Source organism: Filicampus tigris, chromosome 4 (assembly GCF_054856515.1).
Source record: "Filicampus tigris isolate MCC_2025a chromosome 4, RoL_Ftig_1.0, whole genome shotgun sequence".
Taxonomy (NCBI): domain Eukaryota; kingdom Metazoa; phylum Chordata; class Actinopteri; order Syngnathiformes; family Syngnathidae; genus Filicampus; species Filicampus tigris.
Genome location: NC_141220.1, coordinates 26731124 through 26753224, shown reverse-complemented (window position 1 = coordinate 26753224; position 22101 = coordinate 26731124). Strand labels below are relative to the sequence as shown.

General features: G+C 41.7%; 1 protein-coding gene and 1 long non-coding RNA gene across 4 annotated transcripts; one reads left to right on the top strand and one right to left on the bottom strand.

Moving 5' to 3' along the window:
• Nucleotides 1-801: 801 nt before the first annotated feature.
• LOC147149173 (ankyrin repeat domain-containing protein 26-like) lies at nt 802-22072 on the bottom strand. Of its 3 annotated transcripts, none has more exons than XM_086028367.1 (28): nt 22010-22072; nt 19800-20087; nt 18649-18763; nt 18375-18548; nt 17562-17668; nt 17309-17446; nt 17108-17220; nt 16338-16399; nt 16195-16258; nt 16096-16116; nt 15728-15943; nt 13966-14060; nt 12962-13164; nt 10093-10284; nt 9381-9411; nt 8773-8845; nt 8368-8581; nt 8188-8257; nt 7918-8058; nt 7399-7762; nt 5597-6102; nt 5357-5509; nt 5008-5183; nt 3995-4067; nt 3680-3898; nt 3390-3613; nt 2403-2607; nt 802-1879 (listed from the first exon to the last, which is right to left on the bottom strand). In XM_086028367.1, the coding sequence occupies exons 2-28, from the start codon at nt 19997-19999 to the stop codon at nt 1784-1786; spliced, it is 4245 nt and encodes a 1414-aa protein (XP_085884493.1). In that variant the 5' UTR covers nt 20000-20087; nt 22010-22072; the 3' UTR covers nt 802-1783. The 3 variants fall into 3 exon arrangements, with proteins under 3 accessions (XP_085884493.1, XP_085884492.1, XP_085884494.1); XM_086028366.1 differs by lacking the exon at nt 22010-22072 and adding an exon at nt 21554-21716; XM_086028368.1 differs by lacking the exon at nt 22010-22072 and adding an exon at nt 21554-21716 and having other exon boundaries at nt 10093-10281.
• On the top strand, nt 13901-17679 carry LOC147149174 (uncharacterized). Its single transcript, XR_015086483.1, has 3 exons — nt 13901-14130; nt 14962-15058; nt 17609-17679. It is a non-coding gene; the product is annotated as an uncharacterized LOC147149174 (long non-coding RNA).
• Nucleotides 22073-22101: the final 29 nt, after the last annotated feature.

Here is a 22101-nt window from a genome sequence, read left to right as displayed (position 1 = left end):
GTGTGAAAATCAAGCAACTGAAGAGCATCAGCAACTGTGTCATTTTTTTAATCACATACAATATGTTTAAATAGTGTATACAGTACATGAAGAAAGCATGCCACTGTGTAATCTACGTAATGTTCTGTCAGTGGTTCGAGAACTTTTTTTACACCAAGTACCATCCCCCCCAAAATACTTGACTCTTCAAGTACCACTGTCATGACCGTCAAAATACATTTCATTGAAATAGTAGCATAGTAGGCCCAAGTGTTCATCAAAAAGAATACAGGTTTTACTCCTAAAAACTAAGAATATTTTATATTTTTGCTAGCCACTGTAACATTCGCAACGTTCAAACATAAACACCGCGCTCGAATATAGGAACGAAAAAATATATTTAAAAATGCATTGAACATAAGTTAAATCGGACCTGAATAATTGTTTGAAAAACATTTCCAAATATTTAAAAAGTTGGATTTTAAAAAGTTGAAGCCACTGTAACATGATGCAATTTCAACATTTTTAATTCAGTCATACTTTTGCATGCCACTATACAGGGAGTCCCCATATCACTTTTAATCTTGGACAATTACTGTTATTGTTACATCATTCCGTGATGATGGCAAGGTCATTTCGCAACTTTTAGCAAGCTGCTTATAATTGGCTCTGTTGAGCATTGAAGGCTAGCCGTCTAGCCTCGCAGCAAATAAAAACAAAACATATAAACCTGAGAGGAACTGTTAGGAATGTAGCATTTAATAATGATGTATGTTCCATAGTGTGCATAATACTGCACATTACACACATAATGGTCACTTAACAGCTATGTCTACTGTCTACTAAAAATCCTCCAGTTTAGGGTGTTGCACTCATTTATTTACAAGTTTCTGCAAATGTACAGGATTCACAAGATTTCTCTCTATTTACATAATGACTTCAAAATACAAGATATGTACAGAAAACTAATAATATAACCACAAATAAATACAAAGGACAGAACATATACCGGTAAATGGCATAAATAAATGCAGCAATTTCATAGTAAGTCTCATTCCCTTGTTCCCTAAAAAAATAAATTATAACACTAAAACCAAGACAAACATCTCCCCTTGTGATGACACGTATCAAATAAATAATGATACATACATCAAATTCAAAAACAGCAATAAATTAAAAATCCCAAACCAGGATTATATATAAAAATCTGTACTGTACGTTGCTTATAAAAATAATAGCTCTCTCTTTTACGACGCAACATACAGTATGCGGTAGAGACACACCAATTAGCCACCTTAGTTACATTTGCAATCTAACGAGATCCTAAACTTGGCCCTTTTCATACTTTGTTTCCATCGACACTGCCAAGTGAGGTAATAAAAAGTGTTGACTGTGGTTGTACTTGGCAGTGCGGTAAGATTGCACTAGATCACGTTGAGCCATTCGAAAAAGTGCAGTCAGCCAATTTCAAGAGTTTTTTTGCAACGGTTCAAGCATTGTATCACATTAGAATGCGCGCCTAAGAGTGTGGCTAATCATGTGAGTGCGTAAGTGCAATGTGCATTGTGTGTGCTTACATTTCTCCATTAAGGGGAAATAGTAATCTGAGTGGAACGTGACAGATGAGGTTGGTGCAGTCCGTATTTGAAACGTAGCGCCAAAATCACAAGAGCAATTATGGGCTCGGGCCTTGCTCCTTATATGTATTTCTTCATATAAAAAGCGCCAACAGCACAGCAGGCACTGTGAGCTCAGGTGGAGGTGTGTCAGTCGGACGCTTCTGAAGTTGTCGGTCACGTCTACCTCAGCTTGTTGCGACTGCAGGGACGTTCCTCACGGTTGTTCTTGAGGACCCCTGAAACACCGCTGCTTCGCTCTGGTAACAGGGTCCAGCTTCAACCTTTGGGGCATGCGGGCCAAATATACATCAAGAGTCGCTTTGGCTGTTAATGTAATTCATTAACATTTTATAATTTATCGAGAGCGAGGGGTAGGACGAAATAGGTTTTCTACTTCTTCGTACTCCCTTTGAACGTACAAACCTTATTAGCGAATTAAGATATGAATTGATCTTTTTTTTCTTTGATTTTATTTTTTCCGTGTCTTTCGCGCTGTGTTTATATGCTCGGTAAACAAATCAATCAATCAACATTTGTGTATTTTGACAGATGAACGTCCGCCACCCACACAACTGTTTGCGTCAGTTGTGTGGGGAAAAAAAAAAAACGGCACAATCTCCTTTAAAAAAGCACGAGTGGACAAAAGGCAAGTGCCTGCGTTGCGTAATTAACCTTTCCATCACTTGGTATCGATGGTATTTTCAAAAGAAACACCATGAGTCATGAAATAACAACGATGTGTAAAACAAATAAATAAATCAATGAAAATGTCTCACAGCAATGGTGATCAGCCACTTTACAAACCTTGGACAGGTAATCCTCCACATTACTGCTCGGTCCTTCAGCCACGGGGCTGAGGATTCTGGAGTTGCGCATCCTGTATGGTGCCGCCATTGTGCCGGAGGTAGAAGCCACGGGGCCGGCGGCCCCTGGGGTTGCTAAGGCCACGAGAGACTTGCAGCGCTCGCTGAGCAATTTGGTATTGGCTTCTGTGAGCCGACTGGTAGTCCTGTAGATGGGAAACAAATTGTTGGCGCCTTTCATAGAGGTCACATTTGAACAAACTCCAAGAGAATTCATCCAATCGTCTTCAAGCTCTGGCGGTCTCATCTGAAGATGTTTAAAGAGGGAGTCAACTCTAATATTTTTTTCACTTGTTGAAACAAGGCATTCTAATTAATATTGCCTTTGTGGAATAAGAGTTAATCCACCAGTTTTTTTGCCATCTCAGGCGGCGGCCATTTTGTCACTTCTGTCGACTGAAAAGGACATCACAAATGCTCGGGGCTCAGATGACGACCAATCGTGGCTCAGCTTCAGAAGACAGGTGATGTCATTTTCAGTCGACAGAAGCGACAAAATGGAGATGGCTAGAAGCGGGTGGATTAACTCTTATTCCACAAATGAAATATTTATCAGAATGCCTTGTTTCAACGAGTGGGCCTGGAAAAAACATATTCTTGAAAAAAATGTTTGGGTAGACTTCCCCCTTTTAGAGACGTGGCGAGGCGTTGTTTGCAAAGAGAAAATAAGGCTGATTTTGAGGGTCTAAACCTGGGCGAAAACGCATGAAACTTTGCACAAGCATCAGGACTGGCAAAAACAAATCCATTTTAAAGGGTTATTGTCCTATTTGCCAGAACCCAAACCTAGCCTCTTTTTTGACAAATTGTTCACTATTTGCCAAATTTTCTCTTTGCGCTCGTACCTCAAATTCGTTTGAACCGACCCAAACGCGACAAATGTGAATCCGCATTGATTTTGCTCAAACGTAACCGTCCGCCTTCAAACCTTTTGAGGTCGTTACTGAGGGACTTGCGAAGCCACTGCTCTTCTCTGTGCATCTGTCGGTAGCGCTTCAGCTCTTTGTGTAAGGCGTCTCTTTGGGCGATGGCGTCATGCTGGATGCTGCGGGCTCGTTTCAGTTCGCCCTCCAGTTCTTGGATCTTGGAGCGCAGGCTGACTTCGGTGGTGGCTTTAATCTGGTCCTGTGCCTCCTGCGTTGCTGCCTGGGACTGGGAGAGCAGAGCGAACAACTGTGGTCTCGTCTTGTTTTTGTCATCGTGCCTGCGTTACCCTACCTGCAAGAATAGGTTGACCTCGTGTATTTTTTTCTGTATTTCCTGTCGGGCCTTCTCCTCGATCTCACGGCGGTACTGTTCCACATGCCTGTGCTCCACCGTGTTTATCTCCACTCTGCGTCTCAGGCTCTGTACCTCCTCCTCCAACTGCTTCTTATTCTTCTCCAGAAGGCTGCGGAAGGACATTTGCCTCTTCAGCTCGGCCTGCAGCTCGTTCACCTGGTCACGTTCGGTGTGTCGCAAAACGGAAGTGATCAGGCGCAAGTACAGATTCACCGTCGGGGTTTAAAGCGCAGCATCAATCGGAAGACAAACCTTTTCCCTCTCGATTTCGCTCGCTTGGTGATCTCGCAGTTTCCTCTTAGCGGCCTTAAGCAGAGCTCGTTGCCTTCATGCGTTCAAAAGAAAGACAATGTTGACATACGGAATACGGTTCGATTAGAACCAATCAACTCATCAACATCTAATTAAAAAGTTGAGGGGTTGCCAAAACATGGACTAGCGGTCCAATTTTTTAGAATAGAAACAAATGTGCGTTAAAAAAAACATAGGCCTAAATATTTTTAGGATTAAAAAAATGAATAAAATCATGAAACCCTAAGGGGATAGTCGTCAAAAAATGTTTTTTCAGAAATATGTTCTGTGCAGCTGTTTTGTTTGGATTATAAAGAAATATTTTTACTTGACTTTTCCTCGTAAAGCGGAAGTCAACCCAAACATATTTTTTTCAAGAATGTTCTATGCAGGCCCACTAGTTGAAAAAGGCAATATGATTCACGTGAAATGTGAGTTAAGCAACAAAAGCCACCCGTTTAGCCATCTCAGGGGGCGGGGCCATTTTATCATTTATGTTGACTGAAAATGACATCACAGATCCTCAGGCCTCGACCAATCATAGCTCAACTTCAGAAAACAGGTGAGCCGTGATTTGTCGTTATCTGAGCCCCGAGGGTGTGTGATGTCATTTTCAGTCGACAGAAGTGACAAAATGGCCGCCGCCAGAGCTAGCTAAAAACAGGTGGATTTTGTTGCGTAACTCATATTCCACAAACACAATATTCATCAGAATATCAGAATGCTGCGTTTCAACTAGTGGGCCTGCATGCAACATATTCTTTTAAAAAAAAATAGGTTTGGGTTGACCTCCGCTTTAAAGCGCTCAAGTTAACGTGAGGCCAGATAATGTCGCAATAAAAACTGGATTTGCTTTTTCATGTTTCATCTGCTGCTCTGATGACATTATAAAAACATTAAAAAAAAAACATGCTCTATAAAGAAAAAGGTTTAAACTGCTTCCCCAAGACTGAGCTCTGTGGTGTGTCCAGTACCTGTGCACAACCTCTTCCAGCTGTTTGACCGAGATTTTGGCGGAGGCTGCGTCAGACATTGCCTCCTTATGTTTCTGAACAGCAATGCCGAGTTGTTGCTCTCGTTCATCCAGACGACTCCTTAGAATGGCCGCCTGTTTCTCAGTGTGATTGGAATGGGATTCTCTTTCCTCCATCTACACGACATATCACAAGCCTCATCAGAGATGCTTAAAAAAATCAATCAAATCAATCATTTTTATGGCTGTACTCGTGTTGAATATCGTGTCATTTTCATTTTCAGTAACACAACCGGCACCAGGAAAAAAAAACAACAAATAAACACGATGCAACCGTTGACTTGCAATACCTTTCTCTTAACCCTGTCTAGTTCTTTAAGGAGCCGAGCTTTCTCTTCCTCGGATTCGCAGCGATACCGCTCGTGGAGGTCTAACGAAGCTTCACACTTTGTCAGCCTCATCAATGAATCGGCTAAATCAGCCTGCGACTGCTTCAGACGAACCTTGACCCGCACAAAAGCCAGAGGCGATATTTAGACAGCCATTGCCCAAGCATGAAATGGTTTGATTGGTCAAGGACGTGATGTCACCTCTCTTTCGTTTTTCTCCTCCTGCAATTGGTGGATATGTCCTCGAAGTTCAGCGGCTTTTGCGGCGAGATCCTGATTCCTGTCCTGCACGAGTTGTACCCTGTCCTCACAGTCTGAGCGAAGCTTGGCCAAAATTTCTGTGAAACACTTTTGGGCGTCTGCCACGGCGATCTCCTTTGTAACGCACTGTTTTTGGGTCTCCTCCAGTTTTTGCCGAAGCATTATGCCTTCACTCTGGGACTGGGCCAGGAGCTCCTGCGTGGCCTCCTGGCGCGCCCCGGCCCAGCTGACGAGATCCTTCTCGGTCTGCAGAAGCACTTCCAGCTCTTTAACGCGTGCGTTCATCTGGCCCATTTCCCGCTTTTGGGTGGCGATCTGCGCGTTCTTCTCCGTCAGCTGCACCTCCACCCGATGTACCTCGTTGTCCATCGAGTTGCCGTATGCCTTCGCCTTGGACAGCTTCTGGGAGAGTTTGGTGAATGCCTCTCGTTGATTGGACATATCACCTGGAGAGATCATTTGATTAGGGTTGGTCGAGTTGGTCAATGCTTTTACAATTGAGCTATAGGTGAGCTATCGTGATAGCTAAGACACGTGTAGGAAAGGCGTCAAATTATTACCGGCAGTAATGGCCTTTTTTTGGGGGTTTGGCTTGAAGTGACAAAATACTTAAATGAGCTAGCTTGCTGTCAATAAGCACAGATCAATATCAGAACTCCGGAGATGGGAAGTAGCAAAGTACAAATAGTTTGTTACTCGACTTTTTAAGAATACTTTTGACTTTTATCCGTTGACATTTTTTTGGTACTTTTGAGTTGATACATTTTCAAAACATGGTCATTACTCTTGTTTTACATGATGATGCATGCCGATTCAAAAATAAATTCGATCAATGTTCGTGGCCCCCGCCAATCATACGAAGGGTTACACTCGGACCCGGATATCCCAGCTTGCGATTGGCTCTATCTCAAGCTACGACGTTCCCCGAGAAGACGCAATGCAACCGAAGATAATTTAATTGGAAGATGTGAAGAAGTAAAGCGATGGACCATGTGGAGTGTGTCGACGAACATTTCTTGGCGAATGCTTTGTGTCCTGAGAAAACATGTCGAGGTAAAGCTAAATGATTACCCTCTCGTTAGCTTGACCTTAGTTTAGCATAACATGCTGTATTAGCGTGGTAGACCACGCGGTTCCATTTGTTTGCTCTCGGGAAGACCTTGAAATTTTGCAGTTTGAGAACCAAAAACACAATCCGGTCAGTTCAAAGGGTGTTAAGTCACGACTTTTCAAATTTAATAGCCTTCGAAATATGACATGAGGAGGAACCATCCGCTAAAAGTACTTTTTACTTTTACTCACAAAGTACATTTAAGACCCTGTACTTTTTGTACTTTTCCTTGAGTAATTAATTGAATGAGTACTTTTACTTTTACCAAAGTCCTTTTTTTGATACAAGTAATTGTACTTTTACAGGAGTACAGAATGTAAGTACTTTTCCCATCTCTGTACAACTCTGTACATTTTGCTAACACCACTGAAGCCATTTCTTAGTCTATCCCAGCCGACTGAGCAAAAAAAAAAGGGGCTACGATGACAGGGCGCATAATAACAACCATTCACACTCGCATTCACACTTACGGACAATTTAGTCTTCAATAACCCTGACAAGCATGTTTTCGGGATGTGGGAGGAGCAAAGCCAACGTGCTAACAGCTAGTTTGCCGTGCAGCCACCGTAGCACCAGAAATGGTAAAAACCGTAAGGCGAATGAAAAGTCCAACAACCCCACCGCTACTAACTTGCAAGTTTGTCTCGAAGTCGCTGCTGCTCCTCCTTCTCTTGGAGCAGAGCTTTCTCCATTTCCAACCGAAGCTGCTCGGCCTCGGCCAGGCGGGAGCGGACGGCCTGAGTCTCGGCTTCCAATACGCTATGAGCCTGATACTGAGCCTCCAGTCGGGCATTCGCTAGGGTGACTTCACACTTTAATCCCATAATCATATTGTTCCATTCCAAGACACTTTGGGCCTGGTTGTCGCTTGTAAGTCTGAGATCTTGCCGAAGATCTTCAAGCTGCTCCTTGAGGGCTTCGTTTTCTTCAATAAGGTCCCGTTGTTTGGTGCTGCTGTTCGCCTGGGTCACCTCAAGCTCTGTTCTCAGATGCTCCTGAAAGATTAAAGGTGGCAAATTAGGGTTGACAATTACTGGAAACTTGTCAGGATACTTTACATGGGAAACAAAAACTAGCTAGTTCGTGTATCTGATCGGAAATATTGGAACTGCTCCAGAGCGGCCAGCGTTCTAAAAGGGTTGAGAAATACCGCATTATGTTTGCTTCTTTTGTAGTCCTCTTCCATGGTCTGTTGCTTGCAATCCTGACTCTTTAGTTTTTGCTGCAGCTGTGCATTTGTGCAGCGCTCCTGAGACAACTGCACATGGGCCTGCCGGAGGTCCTCTTCAAGCTGGGGGAGATGAAACACAAGGGCAAAAGTCACATTTCCAAATCCACAACAGCGTTTGAGCAATTCGCCATAAGACTTTTTTTCCGATTCCGAAATCACTCCCGGCGACCGGATATTCTTCTTCCTCACCTTGTTATTGTTGAGTTGGGCCATCCTGATGGTGTTTAGGCAATCTTCCTGCTGTTGTTTCGACGAGGATCTGTTGATGTTGCCCAAAAAAAAAACAACAACAACAAAAAAAAAACCCACAAGCTCAGCACAGCTCAACGACCACGACAGAGGGAATTGCTTCAAGGAAAAAGCTCACACCTGAGGTTTGCGAGTTCACTTTCCATTTGCATGCGTTTGTGCTCCATGACACATTGATCGTCTTTAACCTCCTCCATTTTGGTCTTTAAATGTGCCTTCTCCTCTTTTAGTTTGGTCACCTTTACAGCGCAGCCATGATGATCTTTCGGCTTCAGAATGGGGTGCGTGCTTTGTTGGCCCACAATGTCCTCCAGCTTCACCCTAAATGGGTTATCTGGTGAAAGGTAATTACAGCATATGAGGAAGTTCACAGACTACAAACCAGGCTTATTCATACATATTGTTCTCGAGTTTCAAAACAATGACACAATTCACGAATTGTTTGGCATTACAACCAGTATTAACTGGAGGTGATGAGTTCGGCTTCAGAGGGATGAAGGACATGCGCCGATGTGTGGAGCTCACCTTCCTCGATAGTCCCATCTGACGAGGACGTGATCTCATCGAGCTCTTCCGAGACCTCCATTTCGTCAATGCGCTGAATGTATGAACATAACATGTTATCTGAAGTCACACTTTCCGGACTGCAAATTGCATTGAAACTTCTAAAGGGGAAGTCAACCCAAACTTTTTTTTTTTTTTCAAGAATATTTTCAACGCAGACCCACTAGTTGAAACGAGGCAATATGAAATATGAGTTAAGCAGCAAAATCCACCTGTTTTTAGCCATCTCACTGGGCGCCCATTTTGTCATTTCTGTCGATTGAAAATGATATCGCAGACCCTCAGGGCTGACCAATCACGGCTCACCTGTTTTCTGAAGCTGAGCCGTGATTGGTCGTTACCTGAGCCCTGAGCAGTTGTGATGTCATTTTTAGGCGACAGAAGTGACAAAATGGCCGCCCCACAGGGATGGCTGGGTGGATTTTGTTGCTTAACTCATATTCCACAAACACAATATTAATCAGAATGCCGTGGCCTGCATTGAACATATTCTTAAAAAAGTGTTTGGGGTGACTTCCCCTTCAAAACAAATGAGGTTCAGTGAAAACCCATTCCACTGTAATGTTTACCTGTTTTTTCATCTTTTGCTTGAGATGCAACCTGTTGCCAACAAACAGAAAGTTATTGTTGAAAGGCATATTTGTTAAAAGTCAACAATTTGGGAGTTCAATCAAAACTGTCCTTTAAAAGTACGTTTTCAAAAGTCAAACAAAACTTGAAGACCACAACTTTGATTATTCCTGATGTCACGAGACCTCATAAAAACGAGTTTTGTGTAGTTGTTTTAAGTAATGTGTAAATTCATCTAGCATTGTAGAACACTTATTTCATGAAATAAGGCAATATGGTTACTATGAAATATGAGTCGAGCAGTTTATAAAATGATACTTATGATACTTAGAAAATGCTACTCAGTGCTAATATCACCCTGCAAAAAAATAAATAAATCATTTTTAGCTTTGAGTTTAACGTTACAGATGGATGACAATTCGGACTGTTAAAATGTTTGTAAAACAAAGCTAATACAGATAACGAAGGTTTGATTCCAGCTGTCATAGCTTGGAAAGAAGTGCCTTTGCATTATTTCCTCTGGGAAAAAAAACAAGCCTGAAGCAAACAACTGTCGCAGAACACATTGTGTTCAACTTTGGTGGTTGCACAGTATTCTTACTATTTAAAACACGCTTGACTTTTAGCACGCTGTCTACATCTTGCATAATACTCAAGAGGAACACACTCGCGCATTAGTGCCAAAAGGTACACGAGATGCTGCAAAAATACCTTCCTTCCTCGTCCGACCCATCACTTAAAGTGTCGTCGTTGCCAGCGAGATCTCTGCTGGTCAGAGCGGCTCTGACAGAATGAGCCTTGCTAACTACTTCCAGCTGTGAGATCTTCTCTGCAGCCTGCTCTTCAGCTTTGTCTGCAATGGAGAACCGCTGTGACACTTGCAATAGCCTCAGTGGTCTGCTACTGAAACACAAGGCAAAGCCCATGATAAAAGTCAAGATGAAAGTTCCATTCTACGCCTCACCGAGCTCTACTCCAGACTATTGCATGACAACTGAAAATAAATTCTCGAAATGCATTTTATCCGGAATTGGGAAAAAAAAAAAAAAAAAAGTATTTTATTATCCATCCGTTTTCTGTACCCCGTGTCCTCATTTGGGTCGTGGGTGAGCTGGACACTATCCAGGCTGACTGAGGCTGAGATGTGGGATTCACCCGAGTTTGGACGCCCATCATTTGAAGGGCTCTTATCGACAAAACACCAGCCAAACCTATGAACAAATTACAGTCTTCAATGAACCTAATGTCTGTTTCTGCTATATGGGAGGAATCTGCAGAACCCGCAGAGACCCCGCACCAGGAAGGCCAGAGCAGAAACTTGAGCCCTGAACTTCAGAACTGCAAGACAGACACGCTGCCCTGTTTTTATAATTCCTCAAAGGCAGGGGCAGGCCAACGTTTGTGTTCGAATGCCCTATCAATTTTACTCGCATTTATTATTTTTTAAATTTAATCTAAAGTAATTAACCACGTTTTTCATTGAGATAAATGAATAAAAAAATGTAAATGGATAAAAATGAAATATTTTCCATCCATCCTATATAGCACTTATTCACATTAGGGTCAAGTGTGTGTGCTGGAGCCAACCATTTTAATTAAAGTCCCTGGAAAGTGAAAATAAATGTCTGAATCACACCAGAGAAAATTCCAGTAAAAATATTTACACTTGGGATTTCTTTTTGCAGCAGCGCAGCATATGGCTAGCACGTCTGCCTCAGTCAAGAAATCAGGGTTTGAAACTGGTTCGAATGTCAATGTGGAATTTCCATGCTTCCGTCCTTGTGTGGGTTTCCTCTGGAAAACCTCCCATGAAAAATAGAACTAAAAACATACAAGTTAGGCTAACAGAAAAGTGTTCCCACCATATTTCCCCGCCGTTATTCATTGTAAAAAAAAAAAAAAAAAAAAAAGATTGCTTTGGCACCATTGTGACATTCCGGTGCCAAGGAAGTGAGTTGAGGAGCTTCAGTTAAACTAAAATAGTACTTTGCCACCATTTTTGGCCATCTATTGGAAAGCATAACCCTTTTCTTTGAGGGGGTGCATCAATTACTTGTGGTATGGCTTGGTCCCTATCCACTGCAAATAGGAGGGGAACAGTATACTCCGAATTGTCCGCAGGTGTGAACGTAAGGCGGAATGGATGTTTTTTTTCTATGTGCCTTGTGGGCTCTACTTGGTGACCAGTCCAGGGTGCACCCTGCCTCTCACCTGCGGTTAGATGGACTATGCTCCAGCTCACCTGTGACCCTAATGAGGACAAGAACTAAAGAACTAATTATGAATAGCAGTACCTGGTGTACAGTGGTACCTTGACTTACTTTTGACTTTTGAAAAAAGGAGCAATAAAGGGACTGTAATGCCGTCAGATGGACATGAGCCCGTTTTCCCGGTTACATTGAACCGCTTTTCAATATTTCAAATACAATTGTATTTTTCAACAACACGCAACCATATTTACAATTTCATATGGTCTAATTGGTGAAACGGTGAAACTCGGGGTAAACATTTTTCAAGAGCGCACAAATTGCTCACCGGGTACCATCAACTTGAATGGGAGCTGGCCCGGCCTGATGGTCGTGGCCCCCGCCTCGGGGACGGTAGCTGAAGGCGTGCCGTTGACTTGGAAATGAATGAGACTGAGCTCTCCATTTGGTACGAAGGAGCGCTGACGGTGAGCTTTGCTTGCTGCTCGCGAAATCACTATCGCGCTATTTCATCCATGGTACATATGAAATTGTAAATATGGTCAAATATTGTTGTAAAACACAACATGTGTGCACTGTATTTACTGTATCTAAGTCTTGATGGCGGCTGGCCGGCCGGCGGCTGTGTCCCGCTAGCTTAAATCCAGAAATACATTTTTTGTCTAGATGTGAAAGCTCCTGTGCACTTGATGGGTTGTACTTCAAACTATTTACTTTACTTTACTATTTTAAAAATAATACAAACGTTATGACCAACTAATGCTAGGTTCAGGCCAAACAGGAAATATTGTGTCATGCATGCTTGTTTCGTAGGGTAACTACACCGAGGTTGCGTAACAGCTGTAAACAAGTCAATCACTTTACCAGAGACATCAGAAGTCACCAACGTGGTGCCCCCAATGCACAGATCAAAAAATATTTCAAGTGTTTGTGTGATTTTTAGCTCACTTACACTTCAGAAAAAAAATATTTTACATTCTCTTGTTTTTTTTTTTTGGTTTTGCTTTAGAAATTCATTGAAATTGTTCATTATTTTAAAAAAAAAAGTGTTTTATGGGGCTGCAACAGATTAAAGGTACTTCAATTCATTTCAATGGAAAAATCTATTTAATATAAAATTTAAATGAGTTACGGGCTTGGTCATGGGATGAATTATAAAGTCATAAATCAAGGTAGCACAGTATTACGTTATGGCCGCAAGTTGGTAGGTCCCCAATTTAAATTTTATAATGTCAAACTGCCCAGCTACATATCAAATGGTAACAAATGGAAGAATTGTTGTACATACTGGTGCTAAAAACCACTGTGCTTTAAAAAAAAAAAAAAAAAAGAAAAGAAAAAAAAGTGCCTGTTCGAAATGAAGTTGTGCATACCTTGCTGCCGGCTTCTTTGAATACAAAGAGGCGTCAGCTTGACTTGACATTTCTTTGCTTCTCAATGAACTGCCTTTGCGGCTCACTGAACTCTCCGCTTTCTCACTTGCATGTCCTTCGGATCCTCTTCCACCAATGTCACTAGTACTTGGATTTTTCATTGAAACAATCTGAGCGGCCTCTTTGGCAACCTGAAAAGACCACTGCAGGAGAAGTAGGTCAGTGTCAGTGATTGGATTCACTTAAGTCTTTTTCAACGTCACCAATTTACACTAGCTTTACTGAACCATAAAATAAAGAAAAAATTTATCATCACTGCTACCCGCATTAGGGTGTTTTCTTAAAAATGAGCATAGCTAGCAATATATCAAGCTACTCAACATTTGTGTTTACATACACACGCCCGGAAACAAAGTTGGCCATTACCAAAATGAGAACATGGTCTTCCTGTGGTCCTCCCTCAAAAGATAACGCTAATTTTTTTTTTTTTTTAAATAGACGAGTGAAGCACTACTGCTTGCTTTTGCAGAATTATATTACATTATCACATCTCAAATAATTGGCTTGAGCAATTTTAATAGACATTATATTCCCTGCGCATAAATAGAGCAGACTTTTCAATACATTACAACTTGATCATCACACAGGTTGAACACAGATGTACTGGCTGACACAGATGGGAGTTTCACACATAATAAATCCCATTTGTATGATTTATGACAGTCAGCCTAACGTTTACATGTGTTTTGTTTTTTTTTCCTAATTGCAACGCCATAACCTTTCACACTTCTACTTAGAGGATCTGATGTGCTTTAAGTGATAGGGGACACTAAAAACTTTAAAGATCTGATATAAAGCGGTGACATCGTTTTAATGATGTCGCCCCGCCCCCGCCCACGACGCCACCGCCCCCCAAAATCAGGGGAACACATGCGGGAAGCTGTCATTCCTTAACAGGATATTTCAAATGTAAATAATACTGTATGTAAGCGATTCGAAATTACCTCCGTATTTCTCCCCTTTGGTTTTCGGCTTGCTAGCTTGTCAGATTGCAGATGACTTCTGATGTCTCTTGACATTAGTGAGGCAGAAGGGGAGCCTGAGAAGAGAGAGTTCTTACAAAGGGAACGGGACCCGAGTGCGCGAGGAGACCTGTTTCCAAATGCTCCGTGAGTCTTTTCACCTGGCCCAACGACTCCTTTACGATGCCGATCTTGCGGTTTGGGCTCAAAAGTATGACACAAATATAACGTCTTGGTCATTAATCAGATTTTGTAGAGTAGCAATACCAAATTAGAAGAAGCATCTGAAGGAAATGTACTGACGCAGTGGTGCCTTGAAATACGAGTTTGATTCGTTCGCGCTCATAATGCACGTACCTTAAATCGTCTTTCCCCATTAAAATGAATGGAAATGCCACCAACCCATTCCGCCCCTCCCTCCACAAGAAATAGTCATACAGACACAAACTAAGTGTCATCGTTACGCTCATTACGGCTCAATAAGTTGAAATAGCAGTAGACGTTTTTTTTTACAGAGGATAAAGAATATATGCCTATGAGTATTGTGATATTGTCTATCTAAATGTGGGTAACTAGTTATCCATCTCACAGTTCAGAGGAGGTGGGTTCAACTCGGTATGTGTGGAGTTTGCATTTTCCCCCCATGCCTGCCTAGGAATTCTACAGGGTACTCCGGTTTCATCCACAATTCCAAAAACATGCCTAGTAAGTTCAATGAAGAGTTTAAATTGTCTGTAAATGTGAATGGCATTTCTCATGTGCTAGCTGGCAGGGGCAACAAAGTTTGCTAGTTTGAAATACACAACTTGTGATTCCCTTTGTTTTATGTTTAGTTTGACAGTCAACTTCAACTGGGCCTTAAAGTGGAAGTCAACCCAAAAAAATGTCTCAAGAATATGTTCTATGCAGCCCCACTTGTCAAAACACGGCTTTCTGATTAATATTGCAGTAACATCCACTTGTTTTTGTACATCGCAGAGGGCGGCCATTTTGCCACTTGCTGTCGACTAACAATGACATCACAGTTGCCCAGGGCTCAGGTAACGACCAATCATGGCTCAGCTTCAGAAAACAGGTGAGCTGTGACTACCTGAGCAACCGATATCATTTTCAGTCGACAGTAGAGACAAAATGGCCGCCCCCAGAGATGGCTAAAAAAGGGTGGATTAACTCTTATTCCACAAACGCATTATTAATCAGAATGCCATATTTTGACTAGTGAAGGCGCATAGCACATATTAATGCAAATAAAGTTGTGTGTGTGGGGGGGGGGGTTGATTTCCACTTTAAACAGCTTGAATGGCACTTTTTCGAAGAACTGTTCACAAAATCGGCCAAGCGATCTCAAGGCACCACAATGTAGAGAAATATATACAATGGACCTCCGAAGACAATCTGTTCCAAACGGCTTTTTGACCTCTATGTTTTCAACAGAGGAGATCTATATCACACAACTTGAAAATACTGTACAGGAATGCTCAAGCATTAGTTCAGGATAGTTAATTGCCACGTGCCTTATATAGTATAAGTGCCAATTTCAGTGCCAAGTTCCATGTTTCGGTTCCAAATGGTTCAAGCATCAAACCGTTGCAGCAAATGAACCTGCACTGTTCTTAATCAAGTCCCGTGCAGGTAATTGATGAGTTTGGGCTTGTATTTCTTTTCATAGTGTGTGCATGTATAATAATAATATATATATAAAGTTAAATCTTCAAAAGTGAAAGAAAGACTGTCCGAAACTTACTTTCAAACTCTGGAAACAGCTTCTTTAAACGAGGTCTGATTCGCGGGCTCAATTGTATGGTGTCTGCGATATTCCTCCCAAGTGCTTTTGGATGCGCCTCTGCCTCCCTCGCGTCCACAGACGAAGCGGAACATTCGGGGAAATCTTCGGATACCTGAGAGGCCACTGAGCCTTCCAGCAGAGTTCTTTTACTGGCGATGCTGGTTTTATCCCAGTCTGAGGCAATGGCAACAAGAGCAAGGTGTAATGTAACAAACACCACAAGACAACTTGAAGAATGACTTCTAGCTTTTTGTTTAAATGTCTATTCAAAATTCATAGTTTGATTTTATATTGAACACTAACTTGTCTTGTAATGTGAACCTCACCTGAACCCATTTCTTCAATGTCTGTCAGAGAAGCAAAGAGATGTTAAAGACAAGACATGCATGCCCTAGCCGCTGTTCACCAACTACTACTCCACTTACCGAACTTTGCGTTTTTTTCTTTTTCCAATTGGGTCAAAAATTTTATCAGTTGGCTCATGTCACTCTGGCGACCAAAAAAAAAAAAAAAAAAAAATGAAAATTAGAATCACCAAATGAATATCACATGCTTCTGTTCGGCCTACCTCTTTCTGTTTCGGATCTTCTTTGTATCCACCTGTGCAACTCACATTCTCAACATTTACAGCTGCAGGAGTGAACACAAAAAATAAACAATGTGTTCTTTAAAATCGTATGCAATGGGCGACATTTAGCCTGAGCAAGATGGCCGGTCCGTGTCGCCCAGTCATGTCGCGTTGCACCTTGAGGGTCAACAGTATTTAAGTGTGGAGCAAGGCAGCACCATATGAAGCTCATATTAAGACTAGAATAGAGTACATCAACACAAGATGCAGGCTTTAAGTGGAAATCAACCAAAATATATTTTTTTCAAGAATATGTTCTATGCAATCCCACTAGTTGAAACAAGGCATTCTGATAAATATTGCATTTGTGGAATAAGAGTTAATCCACCCGTTTTAAGTCATCTCACGGGGGCGGCCATTTTGTCACTTCTGTCGACTAAAAATGACATCACGGTGTCTCAGGGCTCAGATAACGACCAATCACGGCTCCGCTTCAGAAAACAGGTGAGCCGTGATTGGTCGTTACCTTGAGCCCTGAGCAGTTGTGATGTCATTTTCAGAAGTGACAAAATGGCTGCCCCCTGAGATGACTTAAAAAAAAGGGTGGGTTAACTCTCATTCCACAAATGCAATATTTGTCAGAATGCCTTGTTTCAACTAGTGGGCTTGCATAGAACATGTTCTTGAAAAAACATGTTTGAGTTGACCTCCCCCTTTACAAGTGTGCCTTTACTAAAAACTTAAAAGATGCACGAATTAAACATGTTTACCATCTTTGCTCGAGGAACGGTCAAGGGATTTTGACCTCTTTTTACTTGGACTTGAGGGGACCTGGAGGGAGGCGGCCTGTCTCCTCCTGTGCTCGGTAATAAGGAAGCTACAGCTGGAGGACAGTCAAGAGAATAAAAATGCCACCAAACGTCTGTGATGCCAGATGAGAAATTGGAGGAAGGAAAAGAGGCTCAACCTACGTGTCATGGAATTCCAATTTGGCGTAGTCCTCAGCTGACTGTCCTTTACTATCCTTCAGTTCAATATTGGCTTTAAACTTTAAGAGCAGTCGCACCATGTCGAAGTGCCCGTTGCCCGCGGCCATCATTAATGGTGACCTGTGGATTTGTTTGCGGAGAGTTCACCAAAAAAAAAAAAAAGAAAAAAAAGACGCCTAACAAAATGGATTAATTTAAATGCACAAGAAGCGTGTGGCTGTTTCTGTTTTCCGACCTCCGATGTCTGTCCAACGTATGAACATTGGCACCTTTCTTCAACAGAAACTCTGCCACTTCTAGGTGGTCCTCTTGGACTGCCACAGTCAGCGGTGAAATGCCCTCCTGAAAATACCAGCAGAATTAAATTGTTAACTTTTTTGTAATAACACATGGGAGTGAGAAAATTTGTTGCCAACTTTCGCCGGACACCAAATAACTGCATTCATCTACCGACGCACTGCAATATAAAAACAGCGACCCTTCATAGAGTTTTAAGGGTCCGCATAAAATATACTGTACTGCAAATGCATTTTTTTGACCCACAAAAATGTGGTGCAATTGTCAAAAATGCCACAGGAAATGAGCAACAATAAAGTACTTTAGATATATAAAAAATGGCATGTTTGTTGCGCTAACGGGACAAGCTAGCTTGGTCAAGAATTTGTCATTTGCGACAACTGATCAATAGTATTCATTTGTGGAAAAATATTTGGAATTGGCCATATTTGAATATAAGTTTTCCCGACGGTATAAAATTATAAATACACTTGAGTGTTGTAAAACAATATATGGTATCGGTATGATTTGGCGGTGCCATGGCTGGGTCTCGTTTACACTTAAAAGCTGGGGAAAAATACATTTTGCAAGCTTGTGCATTTTTTGTTGGCTGTTACAGCGACAACGTGAATTCAAATTTTAAAGCGCCACTCATGAAAACTAGTTAAGCAAATAACAGTTTAGTGGGTTCGGCCGTGTTGTTGGTGTGGAGTGGGCTATAGCTGCCTTGTTAAGACAAAGTGCTTTGTTAGACAGGGTCATAGACAATCACCAGATTTTTGACGTTGATGTCAGCGCCATGCTTCACGAGCAAGATGACCGTGGATATCGACGGGATGCTTGAGGCCAGATGTAAAGCGGCGTTTCCGTCTGTGTCCACCAGGTTGGGGTCGGCTTTGCTTTCCATCAGAATGCTGGCACAGAGGTCATGCTGTTCTTGCACTGCCTGATAAAACGAACAAATGACAGATCAGGAGGAAAAAAAAAAAAGCCATCAATGACGAATGAACGAAATGTGTTCCAAGTCTGTCGATGTCCAAGCTTACCTTAAATAAAGCAGATTTATTTTGATTGTCACATAAATTGACCTTGGCATTTTTCTCGATAAGGAATTTCACCACCTCGACATGTCCATGAGCGCTAGCAAGATGAAGTGCTGTTCTATAACAGGAGAGGCATATTAATATACAGTATGTGTGTTTGTTTGCAAAACTTTAAAAGCATCCTGCCTTTTTTTGTCAAGAGTCTCACCGGCGGCTCAGGCAGACTAAATAAACTCCCTGCACTTTTGTCACCGTGTCTGATATGCGGGTCAATATCACAATAAAGTGTCCCCGGATGAAAATGTAGCAGACAATCGAAATGCTGATGTCTAATTTCTGTAGAAGTGATGAAACATTTGCATACATACCAGAACAATGAATTTAACAAGTTCACTCTGGCGGACAGCTTGCAAACTGAATCATGTTGCTAAGTGAAGGTTAGCTTATTGAATGCTAACTTTGGGGGGAAAAAATGTCCACTCTGTCATTGTCATGTCAGGAAGCTCACATATTTTGCTGGTTGCATGTCCATTTTCTGCTTGCAGTTAATTAATTTATTTATTTTGCATTTCTGACAGCAAAACATCTACTTTGCTTCATACGATGAATATTAGGTTAAATGGAAAATAACACTTTTATCATGATATTGACTCACTCGCTCACTGTTTCTACGTTTCATAACAACATAACATTTACCTTCATGTGTGAAGTTTTCATATTTTAACCATGCTTCCTATCACATTTCGAAAAACGCACATTTACTTAATTGGAGGCTCTAAATTGCCCATAGGTGTGAATGTGAGTAGTTGTTTTGTCTCGCTATCTCGCCTTAGGTAGGTATAGATTTCAGTTCTCCCGTCACCCGCGACCCAGATTATGATGGTGATTTGGATACTTCAACGGATTATTTCAATTTCCATAATTTGAAATGGGGAAAAACTGACTCATTCTGAACACATTTGGAATGTTGACCAGCATATCGGAACTGATTGTGTTTGATAAGGTCTTAGCTGTTCAAACCAACCTGTTGCAGGATGTTTGACAGCCAATCATGACCTCATTTGACAACATTGTAGATAACATGGCCAAGTTGTATTGTTAATTCATTTGAACAAATACACATTGGATGATGGCACACCTGTACCCGCACTGACCTGTTCTGCTTGTCAACTTGATTGATATCAACGATTTTGACAAGCTGCTCCAGCTTGGCCAGATCACCCTGCCAGGCAGCCTTGTGAAACTTGCCCATCTCATTTTCTCTTATATCACTGGCAGTAGTGACTATGGAAGCGCTGTCAGATGCATCAATTGATGATGTCTTCCTCCTCGGGAGCTTGAATATTTTCTTCATCCTTACACAGCAGCAAAGCGATGCTTTGGCACCGCCACGCTCTGCTACTTAACTGCTGTTAGAGGATCACCGGTGGCGACTCTCATCCCTTAACATAATAGACATATTAAGTTAAGCCCAAATGTTACTTTTCCAAGAAGAAAACCCCACATGATGTTATCATTTGTACGCAAGCTTCCTCAAGTGGCACGTGAAAGAATCCCTGCCTGAGTACCGGTTCTCAGTGAAAATGATGACAATTAATGATTTCACACGTTGTCCGATCTCACTTATCATAACAATTATTTTAAAAAGCCAGCTTTAAAGAAGAGTCAACCCCCAAAAATGTATTTGCAGTATAATATGTTCTACGTGCCTCCACTAGTCTAAACGCTGCATTCTGACTAATATTGGTATTGTGGAATATGAGTTAAGCAGAAATATCCACCCATTTTTAGCCATCTCAGGGGGCGGCCATTTTGTCACTTCTGTCGACTGAAAATGACATCACAGTTGCTCAGGGTTCAGGTAACGACAAATCACCTCTCACCTGTTTTCTGAAGCTGAGCCATGATTGGTCGTTACCTGAGCCCAGAGCAACTGTGATGTCATTTTCAGTCGACAGCAAGTGACAAATGGACAAAACGGGTGGATTTTACTAAACTCATATTCTGCAAATGCAATATCAATCTGAATGTAGTTTTCAGACTATTGGGGCTGCATAGAACAGACATTTTCTGGGTTGACTTGAAAGGATCTCTACTGAAAACTGAAGAAGCTTGAGTGTATGCAAGAAGTAGCTTTGGGGGGAAAATGAACAAAGATAAACATATTAAAGATTTACCCAAGAGTACAACAAATGTAGCAATATATTAACTAACACGGTAATGTTCAGACTTGGCAGTGTTTATTCAGGTTTGCAAGACCCAAAATAAACAAATTGCCCCCCACAAGGATGGACATGCTTTAAAATGTGGACACTCATTTTCAAGTTACCATGCTACATATTATTGCTACTTGCGAAGGTGAATTATCTTTAAATACTTTTTATTAACAAAAGCTCTGCGTGTTGTTGTTGTTTTTTTATTAACGTAAACCTAAACTATTGCATTTTAATGTTGGTCTCGATGGTAGTGTCATCTTGCACACCGCTTATCCTGTACACTTGTACAGGGTCGCGGGGAGGTCCTGGAGCCTGTCCCAGCTAACTAAAGGCGGACTACGCCTTGAACCGGTCGCTAGCCAGTCGCAGGGTACACACACAGACAACAGTCACTGATTGGGAACCGATCCCACGCTGCCCACACACAACCCAGGCGAATGTATATCTCTACATCATATGCGACCCCTCTCGATGATAGTACGTGTCTTAATTTTTTAGGTGGCACTTGGTATCAAAAGTTCAAGAACCGCTGTGCTAATACATCATGTGATACGTACCAGCAGCGAAGCTGTCTAATAACTTGATTCACTAACCAGTTTTCAAGCCACCGTGGAGCGACAGCTATCCGACTTGCTATTATATTTTTTCCATATACCAAAATATGAATAATGAGAAGTGGAGTGAGTACATACCCACACTTTCTTAAAGTGAGCTGGATCGTCGCGATAATGTAACTCCAAACTAGAGCTAACTGTTGTGACCATTTTCATGATCAGCCACAAAAGGTTTTTGGTGCTTTATGTGAGGCGTTTTTTTTTTGTTTTTTTTTTTAATTATTTTTTTCAAGTTTTACAAGTAAACAGGCAAGGACGAAAATCTCAGACGCGTCATGAGATCATTGGTTTCGATGGCTTTATTGTCACACGCGTCTATGCATATAAGTTGCCTCTACCGAATGACGTCACTTAAAACGTCAAAAAAAAATTCAAGGGGGGAAGGATGGCAGGGATAATAGAATGTGTTACCCATTCACTGCTTATACACAGTTAGGTAATTTGTTTAGGTAATATTATATATAGTGAGCCAATACGAGGTGTTCTGGCCATGTACCAGTGGCGTACTCGAGCGTACTTATTCATTTTACTCACCTGCTGTGTCACACGGGTAGAAAGGTGACGAGACAACTTCGTCGGCCTGGCCATTTGCTTCCATGAGACGGGTCATTGCGTCATTGCTCCTT

Coding starts and splice junctions, on each gene's coding strand:
- LOC147149173 (XM_086028367.1), bottom strand. CDS start 19,999: ATGAAGAAAATATTCAAGCTCCCGAGGAGGAAGACATCATCAATTGAT. Junction 4,068..5,007: donor CTGGAAGAGGTTGTGCACAG/GTACTGGACACA, acceptor GAACGCATGAAG/GCAACGAGCTCTGCTTAAGG. Junction 2,608..3,389: donor CTCAGTAACGACCTCAAAAG/GTTTGAAGGCGG, acceptor TCCCATCTACAG/GACTACCAGTCGGCTCACAG.